At 46.3% G+C, this 18,673-nt stretch overlaps 1 protein-coding gene and 1 non-coding gene across 4 annotated transcripts; one reads left to right on the top strand and one right to left on the bottom strand.

Moving 5' to 3' along the window:
* Positions 1-3,455: 3,455 nt before the first annotated feature.
* PXMP4 (peroxisomal membrane protein 4) lies at positions 3,456-17,480 on the top strand. Of its 3 annotated transcripts, XM_038572032.1 has the most exons (4): positions 3,462-3,659; positions 6,117-6,179; positions 9,776-9,974; positions 14,623-17,480. In XM_038572032.1, exons 1-4 carry the CDS (start codon positions 3,547-3,549, stop codon positions 14,884-14,886), a joined length of 639 nt encoding a protein of 212 aa, XP_038427960.1. In that variant the 5' UTR covers positions 3,462-3,546; the 3' UTR covers positions 14,887-17,480. The 3 variants fall into 3 exon arrangements, with proteins under 3 accessions (XP_038427962.1, XP_038427961.1, XP_038427960.1); XM_038572034.1 differs by lacking the exon at positions 9,776-9,974 and having other exon boundaries at positions 3,456-3,659; XM_038572033.1 differs by lacking the exon at positions 6,117-6,179 and having other exon boundaries at positions 3,460-3,659.
* LOC119865781 lies at positions 10,243-10,349 on the bottom strand. Its single transcript, XR_005378143.1, has one exon. It is a non-coding gene; the product is annotated as a U6 spliceosomal RNA (small nuclear RNA).
* Positions 17,481-18,673: the final 1,193 nt, after the last annotated feature.

The raw sequence follows: 18,673 nt of genomic DNA, 5'->3' as shown, positions 1-18,673 counted from the left end.
AGTCCTGCAGGAAAGATGGACTGACTATACACAAGAAAAAAATAGAGAAATATTCTGTGACTGTAATTTTTCCCCCCTCTGGAGGAAAGGAAGCTACTTTAGACAGGGTGGTCAGGGAAGGCCTCTCTGAGGAGGTGGACTTGAGAAGTGAGATGGAGTCACAAAAAAAAAAAAAAAAAAAAAAAAGAAAGAGATGGAGTCACATGGAGAAAAGGAAACCACGCAGAGCTTATTAGCTGTATCATATTGGGCAAGTAAAAACACCCTGAGGTCTCAATGAAAGAAGGCCAAAGACTATAAAGGAGAACTGAGGATGATAAGTGAGGTATGGGTACAGGAAGATGAGGATGGAGAGGCAGACAAGGCCAGTCGGGGGGGCTGAGGTTTAGTCCAGAGGGTGATGGGAGGCACTGGACAGTAAAAGATTCCTCTAACACTAGTCTTGGCAGTTTTCCATATATTTTCATATATCCAGGTATATATGCACATAGTTGATTTTTTAAAAGATTTTATTTATCTATTAGAGTAAGCAAGCACAAAAGTAGGCCGAGTGGTAGGCAGAAGGAGAGGGAGAAGCAGGCTCCCCACAGAGCAAAGAGCCCAATGCTAGGCTTGATCCCAGGACCCTGGGATCATGACCCAAGCAGAAAGCAGACGCCCAACCAACTGAGCCATCCACATGCCCGAATGCACATAGTTGATTTTTATCTTTTCTTCAGGCCTTTGCAAATTCTGTTTTCTTACCAAAATGCTGTTCTTTCACCCTCTTTGGAACAACACAAACTTGCCTTTGTGCTTCCTCTAAAAAGCTTTCCCTGATTTGCCTGGATGGGATCCCTCTCTCCCTTGCTATTCCTGTTTCTCACAGTACCTGGTACTACTGCTATCATGTGATACTTTTCTTGGAAATTCCCCTTTCCTTCACATCCTCCCACCATAGGAGCTCTCTGGGCAGGGAAGCTGCTTCATCCATTCTGCTTGAAACTCAGAGCCAGACATAGAGTAACCTGGGAAATGCTTGTTAATTGACTCCTTGACTGATGAAACAACTGAATGAGCTTTCAGGGATGTGGAACCTATCTTAAGCAGGCTCCCCATTCAGGCAAACCCCTGCTCTGAACTTTCTGCTCCTCACCTCTATCTCTTCCTCCACCCAAACTTATCAGTCCTAGGTCCTATTTCCTTAGGGGTAGTTGGTTGGCACTGAACTGAATCAAATCACAGCTTAGAGACTCCTGGTATAAGAAATATGGCAATTCTAGGTATGGAGCCAAGCAGGGAGGAGGGAAAGTTTGGGAAGCTTCCAGTGTTTGGAAGTTCTAGTGTTCCAGAGGGAAAGTGGAAAACTTCCCCTCTACAATGAGTGCTTCAGCCACCCCAGAAAAGTTAACTTCTCCATGGGGATGGGAGAAATCATGAGCAGCTTAAACTAGTTGCCCAGCTGCAAGGGAAAGGAAGTGAGGACACACATTGCAATGCTGGGTCCTGACATCTTGTTCATTGGTATTGGTAGGAGACAGCAAAACATGATGGTTGCTATGGCCTGAATTGTGTCCCCCCCGCTCCCTCCTGAATTCATATGTTGACATTCTAACCCCTAGTACCTCAGAATGTGACTGTATTTGGAGATTGGGCCTTTAAAGAAGTATTTAAGATTAAATGAAGTTATATAGGTGAGTCCTAATCCAGTATGACTGGTGTCCTTATATAAAAAGGAAATTTGGACACAGGTATGTACGGAGGGAAGAAACATGTGAAGATAAGAAGAAGACAGCCACCTACAAATGTTTCAGTGTTTTTAAAAATATTTTATTTATTTATTCATGAGAGACAGAAAGAGAGAGAGAGAGAGACAGAGACATAGGCAGAGGGAGAAGCAGGCTCCATGCAGGGAGCCCAATGTGAGACTTGATCCCGGATCCCAGGATCACAGCCTGAGCCAAAGGCAGACGTTCAACCGCTCTGCCACCCAGGCATCCCTGTTTCAGTGTTTTTGGAGGATTTTTTATTTTATTGTTTAAAAATATCTTTATTTATTCATGAAATACACACAGAGACAGGCAGATACACAGGCAGAGAGAGAAGCAGGCTCCATGCAGGAAGCCGGATGCAGAACCTGATCCCAGGACTCCAGGATCACGCCCTGGGCCAAAGGCAGCCACTCAACCACTGAGCCACCCAAACATCTCCAAGGAGAATATTTTTTATATTTTATGTAACATTGCCACTATTTTCAAAGGAAAGATTAACTGAATAAACTAGTTCACTATTACCAAAAAGAATTGAAAGAAAGAAAGAAAGAAAGAAAGAAAGAAAGAAAGAAAGAAAGAAAGAAAGAATCCAGTTTCAGTGATAAAATAGACCAAGTATAATCCTTCACTGACCTCTGACACCATCTTCTGACACTGACCCAGGCAATAATACAATGGATAAATACCACATGGCCCAAGTACTAGGGGATACCCTCTCAAGCCAGAGCGCCCGCTCAACGTGTAGCAATTATCCAATGACAACTGCACATAGTGACACACATAAATTCCACCCACCAGTACTCTGGAGGATGTCAACCCCAAACTGTATTGCTTCAACAAGTATATGTTGGACACCGACCATGTGCTAAGTGCTGGGGTTACAGCAGAAAACAAGACAGACAAGGTTTCTGCGGTCATGGAATTTACAGCCTGATAGGGACGATGGACAATGGACCTGTAACAAACCATTTCAAAGAGTGAAAAGTTATATGAAGAAAATAAAAGAGAGGGCAGTGCTTCTTTAGATGGGACATCTAGGAAGCCCTCTCTGAAGAGGTAGCATTTGATCTGAAACCTGAAGATGGAGAAGGAGCCCACCATGGGAGTCAGGCATACCGGTCAGGGAAACAGGTGCAGAGGCGCTGAGACAGGAGCCTTCTCGGCCTGCTCAAGGAATGGCAAGGAGGACAATTTAGCTGGAGAGGAGTGAATGAGGGGGCGAGTAACAGGATATGAGGCTGGAGAAGGAAGGAGAGGCCAGGTTATAGTCCCTCTTGTGGACTGTGGCAAGGGGTTTGGATTTGAAGAATAAACGGAAGCCCTTGAGGTGTCATTTGATTTATGACTTAATGAGAAGTTTGCTATGATCACGGTTACCCAACCAGAATTGTCTTGTGTTGATGAGTCCTGGCTCCTCTCGGGGTCACTCCCCTAATTCTAGGGAGGGCAGCTCCTCTTTCAAGAAACCCCCTTCCGAGCAGCTGGAAACAGGCTACGGTCGGCCCAGCGGCAGGTGCGGGATTCCGACCTCCCTCGGGCGAGTGGGGCGGCGCCCACTGTGATTGGTTACCAGCGTTCCCACCCTTCCCATCATCAGACCGCTCTTCGGGAAAGTGCGAGCCTCCGGTGCCCCGCGTGAGCCGTCTGATAGGCTCTCCCGCGAGAGTGACAGCAGACGCAGCCTGTGAGCGCCGAGACGCCGCTGCTCGGCCCGGGGCTGCGGGCTGCGCCGCCGGAACCCGGGCTGTCAGTGCGGCTGGTGCTGCTCGCCTGCACCCCTCGCGCCTCCCGAGCTATGGCCGTCCCGCCGCAGCTGCCGGCTCTGCTCCATGCAGTCAATGCGCTGTTGCGCAAGCGCCGGTACCACGCCGCGCTGGCCATGCTTAAGGGCTTCCGGAACGGGGCAGTGTGAGTGGGGCCGTGGGGCTGCGCGGGGGCGGGGGGCTGGGTCCGGCTAGGGTCCGAGCAGCGGACCCTGGGCCCGTCGCCACGCTGTGTGTTCTTGAGCAGCCCTAGCGTGTCTCCAGGCCTCGGAGCCCACCATCTGCACAGTGGGCGCTGGGGATTTGGGGTGCCGTGCGCCTTCCCGGGTGGGGCAGTTTCGGGTCCTCCATGCTTTGCAACCTGGCCCACTTGCCTTGACCACCTCCCAGGCCAGCCCTTTCATCCCCGTTCGGGCCTACCTTCCCCACCACCCTGCTTTGTGATCTTGGGTGTGTCTGGCTTCAACGGCCCCTTTTGCACAAGGAGAAGTGGCCACTGGCATCTAGCAGGCCAGCGGCGCCTCCGTCTCTGCTCTCACCATTAAGCTGCTTGTGGGCTCCCATCCCGTTTCTCACTCCTCATCTGTATGGCTCTAGCTCTAAGCCCCCCATCCGGCCAGGGGAACTCCTGGGGCATAAGCTTGAGGAGTGACAATGACTAAAAGAAGCTACAGATGTTTGTGGGGCAAATTGATTCCACCCTGGCTATCAGATCTGCTGGAAAAGAGGTCATGGGGTCATTTCACGTGGTTGGGAACTGGAGGGAAGTCCCCCTCCTTTAAAACTCATGCATAACCGCTATCTTTCATTGAGAGCCTACTGTGCTAACAGGGGATGCACAGTAAACAAACCGAACAAAGATGTGTCTTCTTGGAGTTGACTTGCTAGTCGCACTGTGGCATGGTGGTGAGAGTGCCTCTGGACTGCCTCTCTTCAAACCTTGGGGCCACCTATCTGTGCGCTGTTTTTTGTTTTTGTTTTTTTAAGATTTTATTTATTTGACAGAAAATACACAAGCAGGGGGGAAGGCAGAGGGAGAAGCAGGCCCCCAAGGGAGCAGGAAACCTGATTGGGGGCTGGATCCCAGGACTCCGGAGTCACGACCTGAGCCAAAGGCAGGTGCTTAACCAGCAGAGCCACCCAGGTGCTCTTATTTAGAGAGAAGGCATGCACCAGGTGGGGCGTGCACCAGGTGGGGAGGGGCAGAGAGAGAGGGCCAGAGAATCTCAAGCCGACTCTCCTCTGAGTGTGCTGAGTCTGGGGCTCAATCTCACCACCCTGAGGTCATACTGAGCCAAAATCAAGAGTTGGACATTCAACTTATGGAGCCACCCAGGCGCCCCTCAATTATTTTAATTTTAAAAGCAGTGCTTAACCGTTACAGATCATTTTGGAAATATGGAAAAGTTTTAAAAGGACAATTGTAAATTCCCATATTCCTATAGCTCAGGGAACATGGCTAACAATATTGTGGTATATTTCCTTCCAGTCTTTTTTAAAATCCATTTTTTAAAAGATTTTATTCATTCATGAGAGATAGCGAGAGGCAGAGACAAAGGCAGAGGGAGAAGCAGGCTCCATGCAGGGAGCCCGATCTGGGACTCGATCCTGGGACTCCAGGATCACACCCTGAGCCGAAGGCAAGTGCTCAACACCTAGCCACTCAGGCGTCCCTTTAAATCCATTTTTACAAAGCTGAGGTCCTCCTGTGTATAATAGTTGGAAAGAAATACATTTTGAACAAGTAGAAGGAAGTACAATGTTACTCAGCAACTGCTTTAGGAACTTTGTTAATTTTAAGATTGACCAAGCGAAAGATAGAACTTTCCAGAAATGATCCAGAGTGTAAAATGCTGCAGAGAAGCTTGGAGCTCTGTGGCAATGAAAATATTGCCTTCACCTCGTCTGGTGGGTAAGGAGCCTCCATAGAGGTGCCAGCTGAGGACTTGGTGGCTACGTGAGGAGTAAGAAGGAGCAGTCTGGGCGGAGGGAACAGCCTGCCCAGAGGCAGGGGAGAACTGGCAGGTCAGAGGAGCTCCAGGAAGGCCATGGGGCTTGAACAGAAGAGAGGTGTGAGAGGTAGGAGAAGCAAGCAGGAGCCAAATCTTGCAGCACTTTCAAGGCTGTGGGAGGAGACTGGATTTTATTTTGAGTACTGGAAAAGTATAGGCAGCTTTTAAGTTGGGATGTGATATGATTTAAGTTTTAAAAAGATGAGTCTGACTCTACTGGGAAAGTCAGGGTGGAACTGAGGGAGCAACTCCAGTTGGGTGGGGACAGTGGAGGCCTTTGACACACATTGTCGCCTTTCATTTAAATTATAACCAGCCCTCTAGCTGGACGTCCTCTTTTGCTGTTAGGCAGACTGAGGCTCAGAGAAGTTAAATAGCAAGCCTGAGCCCCGCCCCCCCCCCCCCCCCCCCCCGACCGGAATGTGTCAGAGCTGGGATTTGAACCCAGATCTAACATGAAAGCCAGCATTATCTCCCCTTCCAGGGTAACATTAGGATTAGGGCTAGAGCAGGGGACAAGGAGTCAGAGAGCCCAGAAAGAGAATGTGAGGCAGTGATGCTGTAGTAACTGTTTCCTTTCGTTTCTACAGCTATGGAGCCAAAATCCGGGCCCCTCACGCGCTGGTCATGACCTTTCTCTTCCGGAGTGGCAGGTACCCACCCCCTCTGCACACCTCTCAGACCGGGGGAGAGTCCGGTTAGCCCTCAGCAGCAGCATACCTGCAAGTAGCTTCCTAGCTAGGTCTAGCCTGTCCACCTGACACCATCATCTATCTCCTTAAGTATGACCCTGATTCTCTTATTCATGCTCAAAAACCACCCTGGCTCCCACTGTACCCCAAAGAAGCCTAGCTTCATTCCTTAAGAGGCTCTCTGCGACTAGTCGTATTGAATCACTCTATTGTACACCTGAAACTAATATAATAGTGTATGTTAACTATGCTGGAATTAAAAACTAAAAAAAAAAAAAAAAAAAAGACAACCATAAGGCCCTCTGCTGCCTGGCCTCCGCTGTAACCCACACTATTCCCTTGCACACTGGAGCACCCCTGGCACCTGGGACTTGCTGCCATGCCACATGGGGTTCCACCTCCACACATTGCAGATGCAGTAACCCCCTCCAGGCGTACTCTTTCCTCTTCTACCCCACCTTTATTTCCTTCCTGGCAACCCACACCAGTTATGTGAGGATCGCTTCCTTGGGAAAACTGTTCGTGACCTACCTCGCTCACCCAGACTTCTTGGTCTTCCTCCATCCCTCATAACGTTGTCCTCACGGCACTTCTCGGAAACTACTCTGTCCTGGTTTGTAATGTATAGAACCTCACCTGGAGCTTGTAAGGAACACACATGGATAGCCCATCAGCCAAATCCAGCCTGCAAGATTGTCTCTCTCTCTCTTTTTTTTCTTTTTTTAAGGATTGCTCTTTTTTTTTTTTTTTTTAAGGTTATATTTATTTATTTGAGAGAGAGAGTGAGTGTGAGCAGGGGGAGGGGCCTAGGGAGAGGGAGAGGCAGACTCCTGAGTGAGCTGGGAGCCCTACACAAGGCTCAATCCCAGGAGCCCAAGATCATGACCTGAGCTGAAGTCAGATGCTTAATCAACCGAGCTGCCCAGGTGCCCCAGGATTGTTTTTTTTTTTGTTTTTTTTTTAAAGTAATCTCTACACCCAACATGGGGCTGGAATTCGGCCCTGCTTTTGTATTTTTGCTTTTATTGACTCATTGATTTTCTTTTTAAAGATTTTATTTATTTATTCATAAGAGACACGAAGAGAGGCAGAGACATAGGCAGAGGGAGAAGCAGGCTTCCTGCAAGGTGTCTGATGCAGGACTCGATCCTAGAACCCCGGGATTTTGACCTGAGCCAAAGGCATACACCACTCAACCACTTGAGCCACCTAGGTGCCCCCGATTCATTGATTTTTGTTTTTTTACCCTCCATTTTTTTTTGTTAAGATTTTATTTATTTATTCATGAGAGACAGAGAGAGGCAGAGACACAGGCAGAGGGAGAAGCAGGCTCCATGCAGGAAGCCCAATGCAGGACTCGATCCCGGGACTCCAGGATCACGCCCTTAGCCAAAGGCAGACACTCAACCACTGAACCACCCAGGCATCCCTACCCTCCATTTTCTTAAAATTGAACTCATTCATTCAAATGGTAAATATTTATTGAACATCTGCTATGTACCAGACACTGTTTTAGGTACTAAGGATAGAACAGTGAACAAAACAGGCAATGATCAAGGTGAGCAATGCTGGTTCCTCAGGCATTGGTGGTGGCAGTTAGGTGAGAAGTGATCAGATTCTAGAAAAAAAAAAAAGATTCTAGAAACACTTTTTTTTTTTTTTTAAGATTTTATTTATTTATTCATGAGAGGTACAGAGAGAGAGAGAGAGAGGCAGGCTCCGTGCAGGGAGCCCAACGCAGGATCACGACCCGGGCTGAAAGCAGGTGCTAAACCACTGAGCCACCCAGGGATCCCCTAAGATTTTTTTTAAAAGGATTTTTAGGGTAGCCCAGGTGGCTCAGCGGTTTAGTGCTGCCTTCAGCCCAGGGCATGATCCTGGAGACCTGGGATCGAGTCCTGGATCGGGCTCCCTGCATGGAGCCTGCTTCTCCCTCTGCCGGCCTGTCTGTCTTTCTCTCTATTCTCTGTGTCTCTCATGAATAAATACATAAAAATCTTTAAAAAAATAAAAATAAAAAAGATTTGCAGAGAGCACGATGTGGGACTCAATCTTTGGACCCCGAGATCATGCCCTGAGCCAAAGGCAGACGCTCAACTGCTGAGCCACCCAGGTGTCCCTTAAGATTTTTTTTTATTATTATTCATTTATTTGACAGAGAGCAGGAGCAGGAGGAGGGGCAGAGGGAGAAGGAGGCTCCTCACTGAGGAGGGAGCCCAACGCTGAGCTGGATTCCAGGATGCAGTAACTTGAGATCATGGGAGCCTGACCTGAGACAAAGGCTGATATTTAACCAATTGAGCCACCCAGGTGCCCTCTAGAAACATTTTGAAGGCAAGATTAGCACCAATACTTAATAACTGGGAAATCCAGTTTTCTTTCATTAGAACTGGCAACAGTAGAGGCATGTGGCTGGGTCAGTCAGTACAGCATGTGACTCTTGATCTTGGGGTTTTGAGTTTGAGCCCCAGGTTGGGCATAATGTTTATTTAAAAAAAAAAAAAGAGATTAAGAAAAAAAAGAAAACTGGCAACACTGGGCACATGTTCCTCTGAGGCAAGAACCATCTGACTCTTGGCTGTCTCCAGTCACCTGGCAGACTTCCACATAGACCCACCTCAAGGTTCTCATCTAGCCTTGAAAGCACTTGGTTGCATCATCCTTGAATGACCTCCCAGAGTACACGTTGCCCTTCCCCTGTGTTCTCCTCACTACCCCCTAGTGACTTAATTATAAAGGATAAATAGAATCCTTTCCCAATTTAAAAAGTGCACTTTTCTCAGGATAAAGACAAAACAGCATGGCCCCACTTTCCCCGCATTCTCTGCTTAGGCTTGATGGTTTCTCTCTGTCCCCTTACTCCCCACTCTCTGTCTCTCCTCTGGACCTTTGCACTTGCTGATCCCTCTGCCTGGTATGCAGTCCCTTTCCCCCTCTCGACCTCATTGACTCCTCATCCTTCAGATCCCAGGATCATCTCTGGTCAAGGTCCAAGTTTGACCCTTGCTCTGTGATTTTTTTTTTTTCCTCTGTGATTATTTATGTTTTTCTCTCCCATTAGATCACATACCCTATGAAGGCAGCAAGTATTTTTCCTCAGAATCATACCCCCAGTTCCAGTACATAGTAGGCTCTCCCTTACTCCTTCATTCATGTCTTCACCTGCTCATGCCAAAAAAGAAAACCCATTTACTGAGCACCGACTATGTGCCAGGCCCTGTTCTGGGCCCTGGGGATCAACAAGGTATAGACACCACTCTCTGGTAGCTTAGGGGAGTGGGAAGGGATTAAGCATATTAATGTCAGCTGGTATAAGAGCTGTGAAGGAAAAGTAGGAAAAAGGGACAGAATGGTCAGGGAAGCCCTCTCTGAGGAAATGGCATGGAATCGAGGCCTAAATCTGGTTGGGGAGAAGCCCTGAGGACATGGAGGCTAGAGGCCTGGGGTGGGTGAGTCCCGGCCTGAGCTCCTTGCTGGTTCAGGTTTGCATGCCCAATGGGTGAATGCCCCTGGAACAGTTGGGTCTGTGCTCATGGGGGCCCCCTGTGTTTGTGCAGCTTCCAGGACAAGCTGTGGGCCATCCTGCAAGCCACGTACACTCACTCCCGGAACCTGGCCTGCTTTGTGTTCACCTATAAGGGGCTCTGCGCCCTGCAGTCCCGTGTGCAGGGCGACACCTACCAGGTGCACTCGTTCCTGGCTGCCTTCATCGGGAGCCTGCTGGTGTTTGGAGATAACAATAACATCAACAGCCAGGTAAAGACTCTTCCCCAGGATAGGGCTCAGGGCTTGGGGGGCTGGGTGGGGAGGCACATGGTCCAGGTATAAAATTTGGGTGAAGGTCAAAGAAGATGAGCTTTTTCCTCCCTTCCATATCTGAGGGTCTTTGATCCAGCAGTCCCTGTGTGACCTTGGGAAGGTCACTTTCTCTCTGTTTCACCATCTGTAAACCAAACAGCTTGTTGAAATTCATGGTTCCCCAAGTCAATATATGTGGTGTTCTCTGGAGCAAAGATTTTTTTTTTTAAATATGGAATTCTTCATGAATTTCTGTGTCATCCTTGCTCAAGAGCCATACTAATCTTCTCTGTATCATTGTAATTTTAGTCTACATGCTGCTGAAGTGAGCACTGGAGCAAAGATTAAAAAACAAAGACACACACACAAAAAATAAAAAAAATAAAAATAAAAAAAAAACCAAAGACACTGTGCAGTGAAATAAGAAAAAAAATGGTTCTGGGGGCACTTGGGTGGCTGGCTCAGTCAGTAGAGCATATGACTCTTGATCTCAGAGTCATGAGTTCAAGTCCCACGTTAGGCATAAAGCTTACTTAAAAAAAAAAAAGATGACTCTGGAGTAACATTTTCATAAAACAAAACTTATTGCACTCCGAGGATGATCTCTTTTTCTGTATCCTGACATTTTTCTGGGTTAAAATCCCTTTTTTTGGTGAAATGAAACACTTGTTTTAAAGTCTTTCTTGGGTGACATGAAAAGTTGGCAGCCCCTCTCTTTGCCTCCCTCAAATTTAGAAATACTTTCAAATTCTAAGAATCATGTTTCATTTTCACGTTTAAAAAAATGCAGACTGGGACGCCGGGGTGGCTCAGCAGTTTAGCGCCTGCCTTCAGCCCAGGGCATGATCCTGGAGACCCGGGACCGAGTCCCACATCGGGCTCCCTGCATGGAGCCTGCTTCTCCCTCTGCCTGGGTCTCTGCCTCTGTGTGTGTGTGTGTGTCTCTCATGAATAAATAAATAAAATCTTAAAAAAAAAAAAAAAAAAAGCAGACTAAGCACCCCCTGTGTGCCTGGCACGCTTCTAGTGCTTGGGGGTAGGTCACAATAAAATTAGAAGGTATATTGAAAAGATCGTTACCATCCCCCTCCAATTGTCAAGCCACTGTCCAGGAACACTTTAACTGTGTCTTGTGTGGCGCTTCAGAAATTGTCTGTGCTTGTGTCTGTACATGCCAGGAGTTTTCTACCAATGAGATCACACTATCTTTTTCTTCACAGAATAATGTGTCTGTGAGACCCTTCTTTCAGTCTGTCCTTCTTTTTAACATGAGCAGAGCTCTCTGTTGGGTGGGTGGACCAGTCTTGATATCCCCAGTCTCTAGGTGGACACTATCTAGGGGCTCTCTAGCCTTTTGCCAGGACACACACACTAGCCTACATCTTCATTCAGACATCTCCTTACGCGTGTCAATACATCTGAAATTTACTTACCACAGAACTGTGGGATAGGATAGATAGGAGAATTTGTATTTTGAGTTTCCCGAGGTTTGCTTTTTTGTTAAAAATGTCACTGGTTGGAGTGGCACCTGGGTGGCTCAGTCGGTTGAGCATCTGCCTTCAGCTCAGTTTGTGATCCCAGGATCTTGGGATCAAGCCCCACATTGGGCTCCTTGCTCAGCCGGGAGTCTGCTTCTCTCTCTCCCTCTGCCTGCCACTCTGCCTACTTATGCTTTTTCTCTCTGTCAAAATAAATAAATATAAAAAAATAAAATAAAATAAAATAAAAATAAATAAATAAATAAATAAATAAATAAATAAATAAAATCTTTAAAAAAAAAAAAAGGAAAGAGAAAGGAAGAAAGCTAGCAAGCAAGTGAGCCCTGGGCTAAGAACTTCCAAGGGCTAGGAATCCTGGTCATACCATCTCCCTCTCTCTTCCTTTCTTTCCCTGACCCCTGGCAACAACTACTCTGACCTCCATTTCTAAAATTTTATCATTTCAAAAATGTTATATAAGTAGAGTCATTACAGTGTGTAACCTTTGGGAACTGGCTTCTTGCACACAGCATAATTCCCTGGAGATTCATCCAAGTTGTGTGTGTGTATCCATAGATCATTCCAGGGCAGAGATGCACCACTCTTTGTTAAAACATTCACTTACTGAAGGACAACTGGGTTGTTTCCAGCTTTTGGCTATTAGAAATACAGCTAAGAAGATTCTTGTACAAGTTTTAGGGTGACCATAGGTTTTCGTTACTCTGAAATAAATGCCCAAGGGTGCAATTGCTGGGTCATATGATACATGCATGTTTAATTTTGTTTAAGATTTTTATTTTTACATAATCTCTATACCCGATGTGAGGCTCAAACTCAGAACTCTGAGATCAAGAGTTGCACATTCTACCTACTGAGCCAGCCAGGCACCCTCCGTGCATGTTTTTTTTTTTTAAGATTTTACTTATTTATTCATGAGAGACACAGGAAGAGGGAGAAGCAGGCTTCCTGCAAGGAGCCGGATGTGGGGCTCGATCCTGGACCCTAGGATCATGCCCTGAGCCAAAGGCAAATGCTCAACCACTGAGCCACCCAGGCATCCCTGCATGTTTAATTCATTCATTCATTCATTCATTCATTCATTCATTCATGATAGACAGAGAGAGAGAGAGGCAGAGACACAGGCAGAGGGAGAAGCAGGCTCCATGCCAGGAGCCCGACGCGGGACTTGATCCCGGGACTCCAGGATTGTGCCCTGGGCCAAAGGCAGGCACTAAACCGCTGAGCCACCCAGGGATCCCCCTGCATGTTTAATTTTTTAAGAAACTGCCAATGTATTTTACAGAGTGACTGTACTATTTTACATTTCCATCAGGAATATACAAATGATCCATTTCCTCCACATCCTAACCAGCATTTGGTTTATCACATTTTTTTTAGCCATTTTGATAGGTGTGTAGTGCTTCTCATTGTGGTTTTAATTTGCATTTCCCTAATGGCTAAACATTAGGGAACATCTTTACATGTGCTTATTTTCCATCTGTGGAACCAGTTCAAACATCTGTTTGCATCTTTTGCTCATTTTCTAATTGGATTTTTTCTTTTTTTACCATTGAGTTTTGAGAGTTTTTTTTTTTAAATATATTCCAGATACTAGTTTTTGTCAGATATGTGTTTGTAAATATTTTCTCCCAGCTGCAGCTTTTCTTTTTAGCCTTTTCATATGGGCTTTCACAACCAAACAATTTTAAATTTTGATGAGATCCAATTTATCAATTTTATTTATTTTTATTTTATTTTTTTTAAGATTATTTATTCATGATAGACATAGAGAGAGAGAGAGAGGCATAGACACAGACAGAGGGAGAAGCAGACTCCATGCAGGTAGCCCGACGTGGGACTCGATCCAAGTTCTCCAGGATTGGGCCCTGGGCCAAAGGCAGGCGCTAAACCGCTGGGCCACCCAGAGATCCCCAATTTGTCAATTAAAAATTTTTTTTTGTGGATCGTGGTTTTTGGTGTCCGGTTACCTTTCAGTTTTTTTGTTTTGTTTTGTTTTGCTTTTTGTTTTTGTTTTTTTTTAATTTTATTTATTTATTCATGAGAGACACAGAGAGAGGCAGAGACACAGGCAGAGGAAGAAGCAGGCTCCATGCGAGGAATCCGATGGGGGACTCGATCTCAAGACCCCAGGATCACGACCTGAGCCAAAGGCAGATGCTCAACCACTGAGCCACTAGGTGCCCCTACCTTTTTGAACCATGTAAATATATTCATTTTCTAAACATTTTAATGAACAAGAATGATAATTATAGAAATAAATAGCAACATTATAAAATATCTACTACAGGGTGCCTGGGTGGCTCAGTTGGTTGAGCATCTGACTCTTGATTTTGCCTCAGGTCACAATCTCAGGGTCTTGAGATTGAGCCTTGGCGTCACACTCTGCGCTGGGCATGGAGCCTGCTTAAGATTCTCTCCTTCTCTCTTTGCCTCTCCACTCCCCCTTCTCTCTCTCTCTCTCTCTCTCTCTCTCTTTCCCTCTCTCTCTCCTTCAAATGAATAAATTAAAAAAATCTTTAAAATACCTACTACTGGGGATCCCTGGGTGGCGCAGCGGTTTGGCGCCTGCCTTTGGCCCAGGGCGCGATCCTGGAGACCCGGGATCGAATCCCACATCGGGCTCCCGGTGCATGGAGCCTGCTTCTCCCTCTGCCTGTGTCTCTGCGCCTCTCTCTCTCTGTGACTATCATAAATAAATAAAAATTAAAAAAAAATAAAAATAAAAAAATAAAATACCTACTACCTACCACTTCAAATCTTCTTGCATACTAGCTTTGAAAAACACTGATCTAGGAGTTCCTGGCTGGCTTAGTTGGAAGAACATGAGACTCTTAAGCTTGGAGCCATGGGTTTGAGCTCTACATTGGGTCTAAAGATTACTAAAATAAATAAATAAACTAAAAAGAAAGAGAAAGAAAGAAAGAGGGAGGGAGGGAGGAAGGAAGAAAGAAAAAGAAAAGAAAAGAAGAAAAGAAAAGAAAAGAAAAGAAAAGAAAGACAAGACACTGACCCAGTGTGCAGTAGATGCTCCAGTACCTCCAGGGGTTGGGCAGAAGGTTCCCAGTGGCTGTGCCCTCCCATAATCCTCTGTCATTCCCTCCCTGCAGATCAACATGTACCTGCTCTCACGAGTCCTGTTTGCTCTATGCCGCCTGGGCGTGGAGAAGGGCTACATTCCTGAACCCAGGTGGGACCTATTCCGTCTGTTCACCGCAGTCGTGTGGGGGCTGGTGCTGTGGCTCTTTGAGTACCATCGGCCCACTCTGCAGCCCTCACTGCAGTCCTCCATGACATACCTGTACCAGGATAGCAATGTATGGCATGACATCTCAGATTTCCTCCTCTACAACAAGAGCCTCCCCTCAAAATAACATGGCCCTAAGGTGCTGATGGGGGCTTCTTCACTCGAGATTGGCTCCATCGGTGAATCATCCCAAAGGATCCTTCCTTCTCAAGATCATGATTCTTGGACTCCAACTTATATTGTCCCAGGGTTCCATTTGCCGAAGCAAAAGCACTGATTTCCACATCCCATTAGGTACTCTTGAATGGTGAATAGGGCTATGGAGCCTTGGACGTCATTCTAGCTGTGTTGCTGGCTACTGTGAGACCAGGGAAAACCACCCCCTCTGGGTGTCAGGGGTCATCGAGCTCAGAGGAGGGCCCTGAAGTCTCTTTCTGGTGGGTACGGTCTTCGACCATTCTATGGAACAGGGCTCCTTGCTTGTGGGCAGAAGGTTGCAAATATGTTTTTAGAAAATATTAAACTCCTCGGCTCAGGTGGTATTCTATTAGAGACACTCTAGGATTCCACTGTCTAATGGAACATATCATGATCCATATATGTAATCGTAATTTTCCTTAGTAGCCACGTGAAAAAAAAGCAGAAAGAAGCAGGTGAGATTAATCTTATATATTTTAACCCAGGATTTCTAAAATATTATTTTAACATATAAAAATTAATATAAAAATTAGAGATATTTTATATCCTTTGTTCTTGTACTGAGTCTTCAGAATCAGGCATGTGGTATATACTTAGAGTGTGTCTCAATTGAAACCAGCCATATCTCAAGTGCTCTGTAGCCATGTGTGGCTAGTGGCTACCATATTGGATAACACAGATATGGAACACGTTCATCCTGGCAGAAAATTCTAGTGGACAGTGCAGATATAGAGCTAGGGGGATATGAGTTTGAATCCTCACTCCACTACTGTGTGACCTTGGGGAAGATTTTTAACCTCTCAGAGCCTTAGTTTCGTGTAAAATGAGGATAATCCTAATACACATCCAGGGTCCACATTGGACTTGTATAATTATAAGAGCTGCTACTACTAATTATTTCAATTTAGTGAGCTCCTACTTCCCCCCCAGGTGCTTTGCAGATATTATTTTCAACCCATACAATGACCTTGCAGTTACGTATTTTGATCCTCATTTTACAGATGTGGACACTGAGGGTCAGAGGCGGGAAGTAACTTGCCCAAGATAATACAACCATTATGATAGCCAAATCAGGGTTTAAACCCAGAGCTGTCTGGGTTCAAAACCCCCCCTTTTTTTTTTCCAGTGCCTTATGTTAAATTTAGAAACCTAAGCTATGCTATGCAAATATTAGCTAGTTATAGGATGGGTTTCAGAGGAGGCTGCAAACTCAGATGCCCAGAGGGGTCTGGCAAGGTGCATAAATGAAAATGCTGTGCAGGGGATCCCTGGGTGGCTCAGTGGTTTAGCGCCTGCCTTCCACCCAGGGCATGATCCTGAGGTCCCGGGATTGAGTCCCGCATTGGGCTCCTTGCATGGAGCCTGCTTCCCTCTCTGCTGTTCTCTCTCTCTGTGTCTATCATGAATAGATAAATAAAATCTTAAAAAAAAAAAAAAAAAGAAAATGCAGTGCATTAGGAAGTGATGGCAGCATGGGGAACTGGAGACTCACGTCCAGTCTGATTTTTAAGATCACTGCGCCGGACAAATCAAACAGGTCTCCAGGAAGATTTGCTCCATGGCCCACCAATTTGGTCTAGTAGGAATACTTCAGTCTCTTTTTAGAAAGTACTAGTAGAAATGTTCACATGAGTCACTGGTGCTCTTATTAAAGTGTAGATTCTGACTTAGTGAGTTTGGAGTGGGGCCAGAGATTCTGTGTTTCTCACAGGCTGTTGGTGCTGCCGGTTTGAGCTATACCTGGAGTAACAAGGTAGTAGGGAATGATATGCAGCCGACTGTCATCCTGTTACAAATGAGGAAACTGAGTCACAGACCTGTTAGGTCATCACAATGGGATTATGTCTGATTCTAACAGCAGTGTTCTCAGCCATTATGTTGTGCTGCACGCTTGGAGAATCCCAAGGTCCTGGGGAGGAAGAAGGTGGCCATCAGCAAGCAGATGCTGGAGGTGCTCCACCCAATCCCCTCTAGCTTACTGCTTTGCTGCACACCAGCCAACTTTTCCAACTGCCACTACTATATCTTTCTGCCTGAGGGCTCTCGCTTGCCACTGGCACCTGCTCTGGCACCCACAGCAGGTCTGGAGGATTAACACATCCGATAACTCTGAGGTGCGTGCTCCACACTGACTCTCAGAGTTCCCCAGCAGGGCTGAACTATGGCTGCCTGCAATGGTCACTTGCTTGATAACTAGCCCCCCTTCCCTGTCTTGCTCATGCCCCTAACATGGGACCACTTCCCAAATAAACCACTTGTACTGAAATCTTTGTCTTGGGGTCTGCTATTGAGGAAACTCAAACTAAAATTGGCCTCTCAGCAAGCTGAGAGTAGTTGGGGGTTATGGACATAGGTTTTGGAGCAGGTGTGCCTGAGCTCAGCCTTGTTTGCTCGGGCAAGTGACTTAACCATTCTGTACCCCTGTTTCTTCATCTATAAAATAGGCATGCTAATATCACTCACTTCACAGGATGGTCTGGTGGATTAAACAATATGATGAGTATAAAGTAAGCACTCAATAAATGTTTGCTGTTATTTCTAATATAGCATCCAAACATAGGAGGAAGGGTGGTCCTAAGAACTGAGTAGCCCCTGCTTTTAGCCTCTCCTCTTTCTCAGCTGAAGGTAGAGCCTTGGCTCTCTGCCTGCCCAGCATCCCCCCACTGCTGCGGGGGGCTGCACCACCGACTGTCTCTGCTCTCTAAGAATAGGTTTCCCTCACAGATGGCATCTCTCTGGATTCTGCCAGAGCATCTGGTGCCTCCAACTGCTCACTCCAGGGAGCAAGGCTGTGTGGTCCTTGCTGAGGAGCAGAGCTCTGGCTTCCAGCAGACCTGGGAGGAGTCCCCACTTGGCTCCTTCCTAGCTGAGCTTCCATTTCCTAAGATCTGTAAAACGGGTGTTGCCAAAGGGCCCTTGGCACACAGTAGGCACTCTATAAATGCTAGGTCCTGAAATAGTACAATGGTTTACATGTTTATTTAGCACCTGCCACATTCCTATGAAGTCTTCTGACATGCAAGACTGCAAAAATTAATTTTTAATCAATACCTCATGCACAGTACAGAACTTACATGGTACAAAAGGTGTATCACAAGAAGAAGTTGGCTGGTTTCCGTAGTGTAGTGGTTATCACGTTCGCCTCACACAAGAAGAAGTCAAGCTCCCTCCTACATCCAAGCTCCACCCCCAAACTCCCTCTTTTACCAGGGGCACTCACTATCAGCACTTTCTAGTGCAGCCTTTCTGAGATATTCTGTGCACAGCCACCTATCTTTATTTTACTTTTTTTTTTTTTTTTTTATAAAACTCACAACCCTGAAATCAAGACCTGAACTGAAATCAAGAGTCAGATGCCAGGACACCTGAGTGGCTCAGTGGCTGAGCGTCTGCCTTCAGCTCAGGGCATGATCCTGGAGACCCAGGATCGAGTCCCACATCGGGCTCCCTACATGGAGTCTGCTTCTCCCTCTGCCTATGTCTCTGCCTCTCTCTCTCCGTGTCTTTCATGAATAAATAAATAAAATCTTAAAAAAAAAAAAAAAGATGCCTAACTGGCTAAGTCACCCAGGCAGCCTTAAAGATTTTCATTTAAGATTTATTTATTTAGGGTAGCCCCTGTGGCGCAGCGGTTTAGCGCCGCCTGCAGCTCAGGGCATGATCCTGGAGACCCTGGATCAAGTCCCACGTCGGGCTCTCTGCATGGAGCCTGCTTC

This window comes from Canis lupus, chromosome 24 (genome assembly GCF_011100685.1).
Source record: "Canis lupus familiaris isolate Mischka breed German Shepherd chromosome 24, alternate assembly UU_Cfam_GSD_1.0, whole genome shotgun sequence".
Taxonomy (NCBI): Eukaryota; Metazoa; Chordata; class Mammalia; order Carnivora; family Canidae; genus Canis; species Canis lupus.
The sequence above is the reverse complement of the archived record's forward strand: the minus strand, read 5'-3'. Positions and strand labels throughout refer to the sequence as shown.

Excerpts from the sequence above, each read along its gene's own strand:
- PXMP4 (XM_038572032.1), top strand. The coding sequence starts at position 3,547 with ATGGCCGTCCCGCCGCAGCTGCCGGCTCTGCTCCATGCAGTCAATGCG. Across the intron at positions 3,660-6,116 it reads GGCTTCCGGAACGGGGCAGT|CTATGGAGCCAAAATCCGGG; the intron begins GTGAGTGGGGCC and ends TCGTTTCTACAG. Across the intron at positions 6,180-9,775 it reads TTTCTCTTCCGGAGTGGCAG|CTTCCAGGACAAGCTGTGGG; the intron begins GTACCCACCCCC and ends GTGTTTGTGCAG.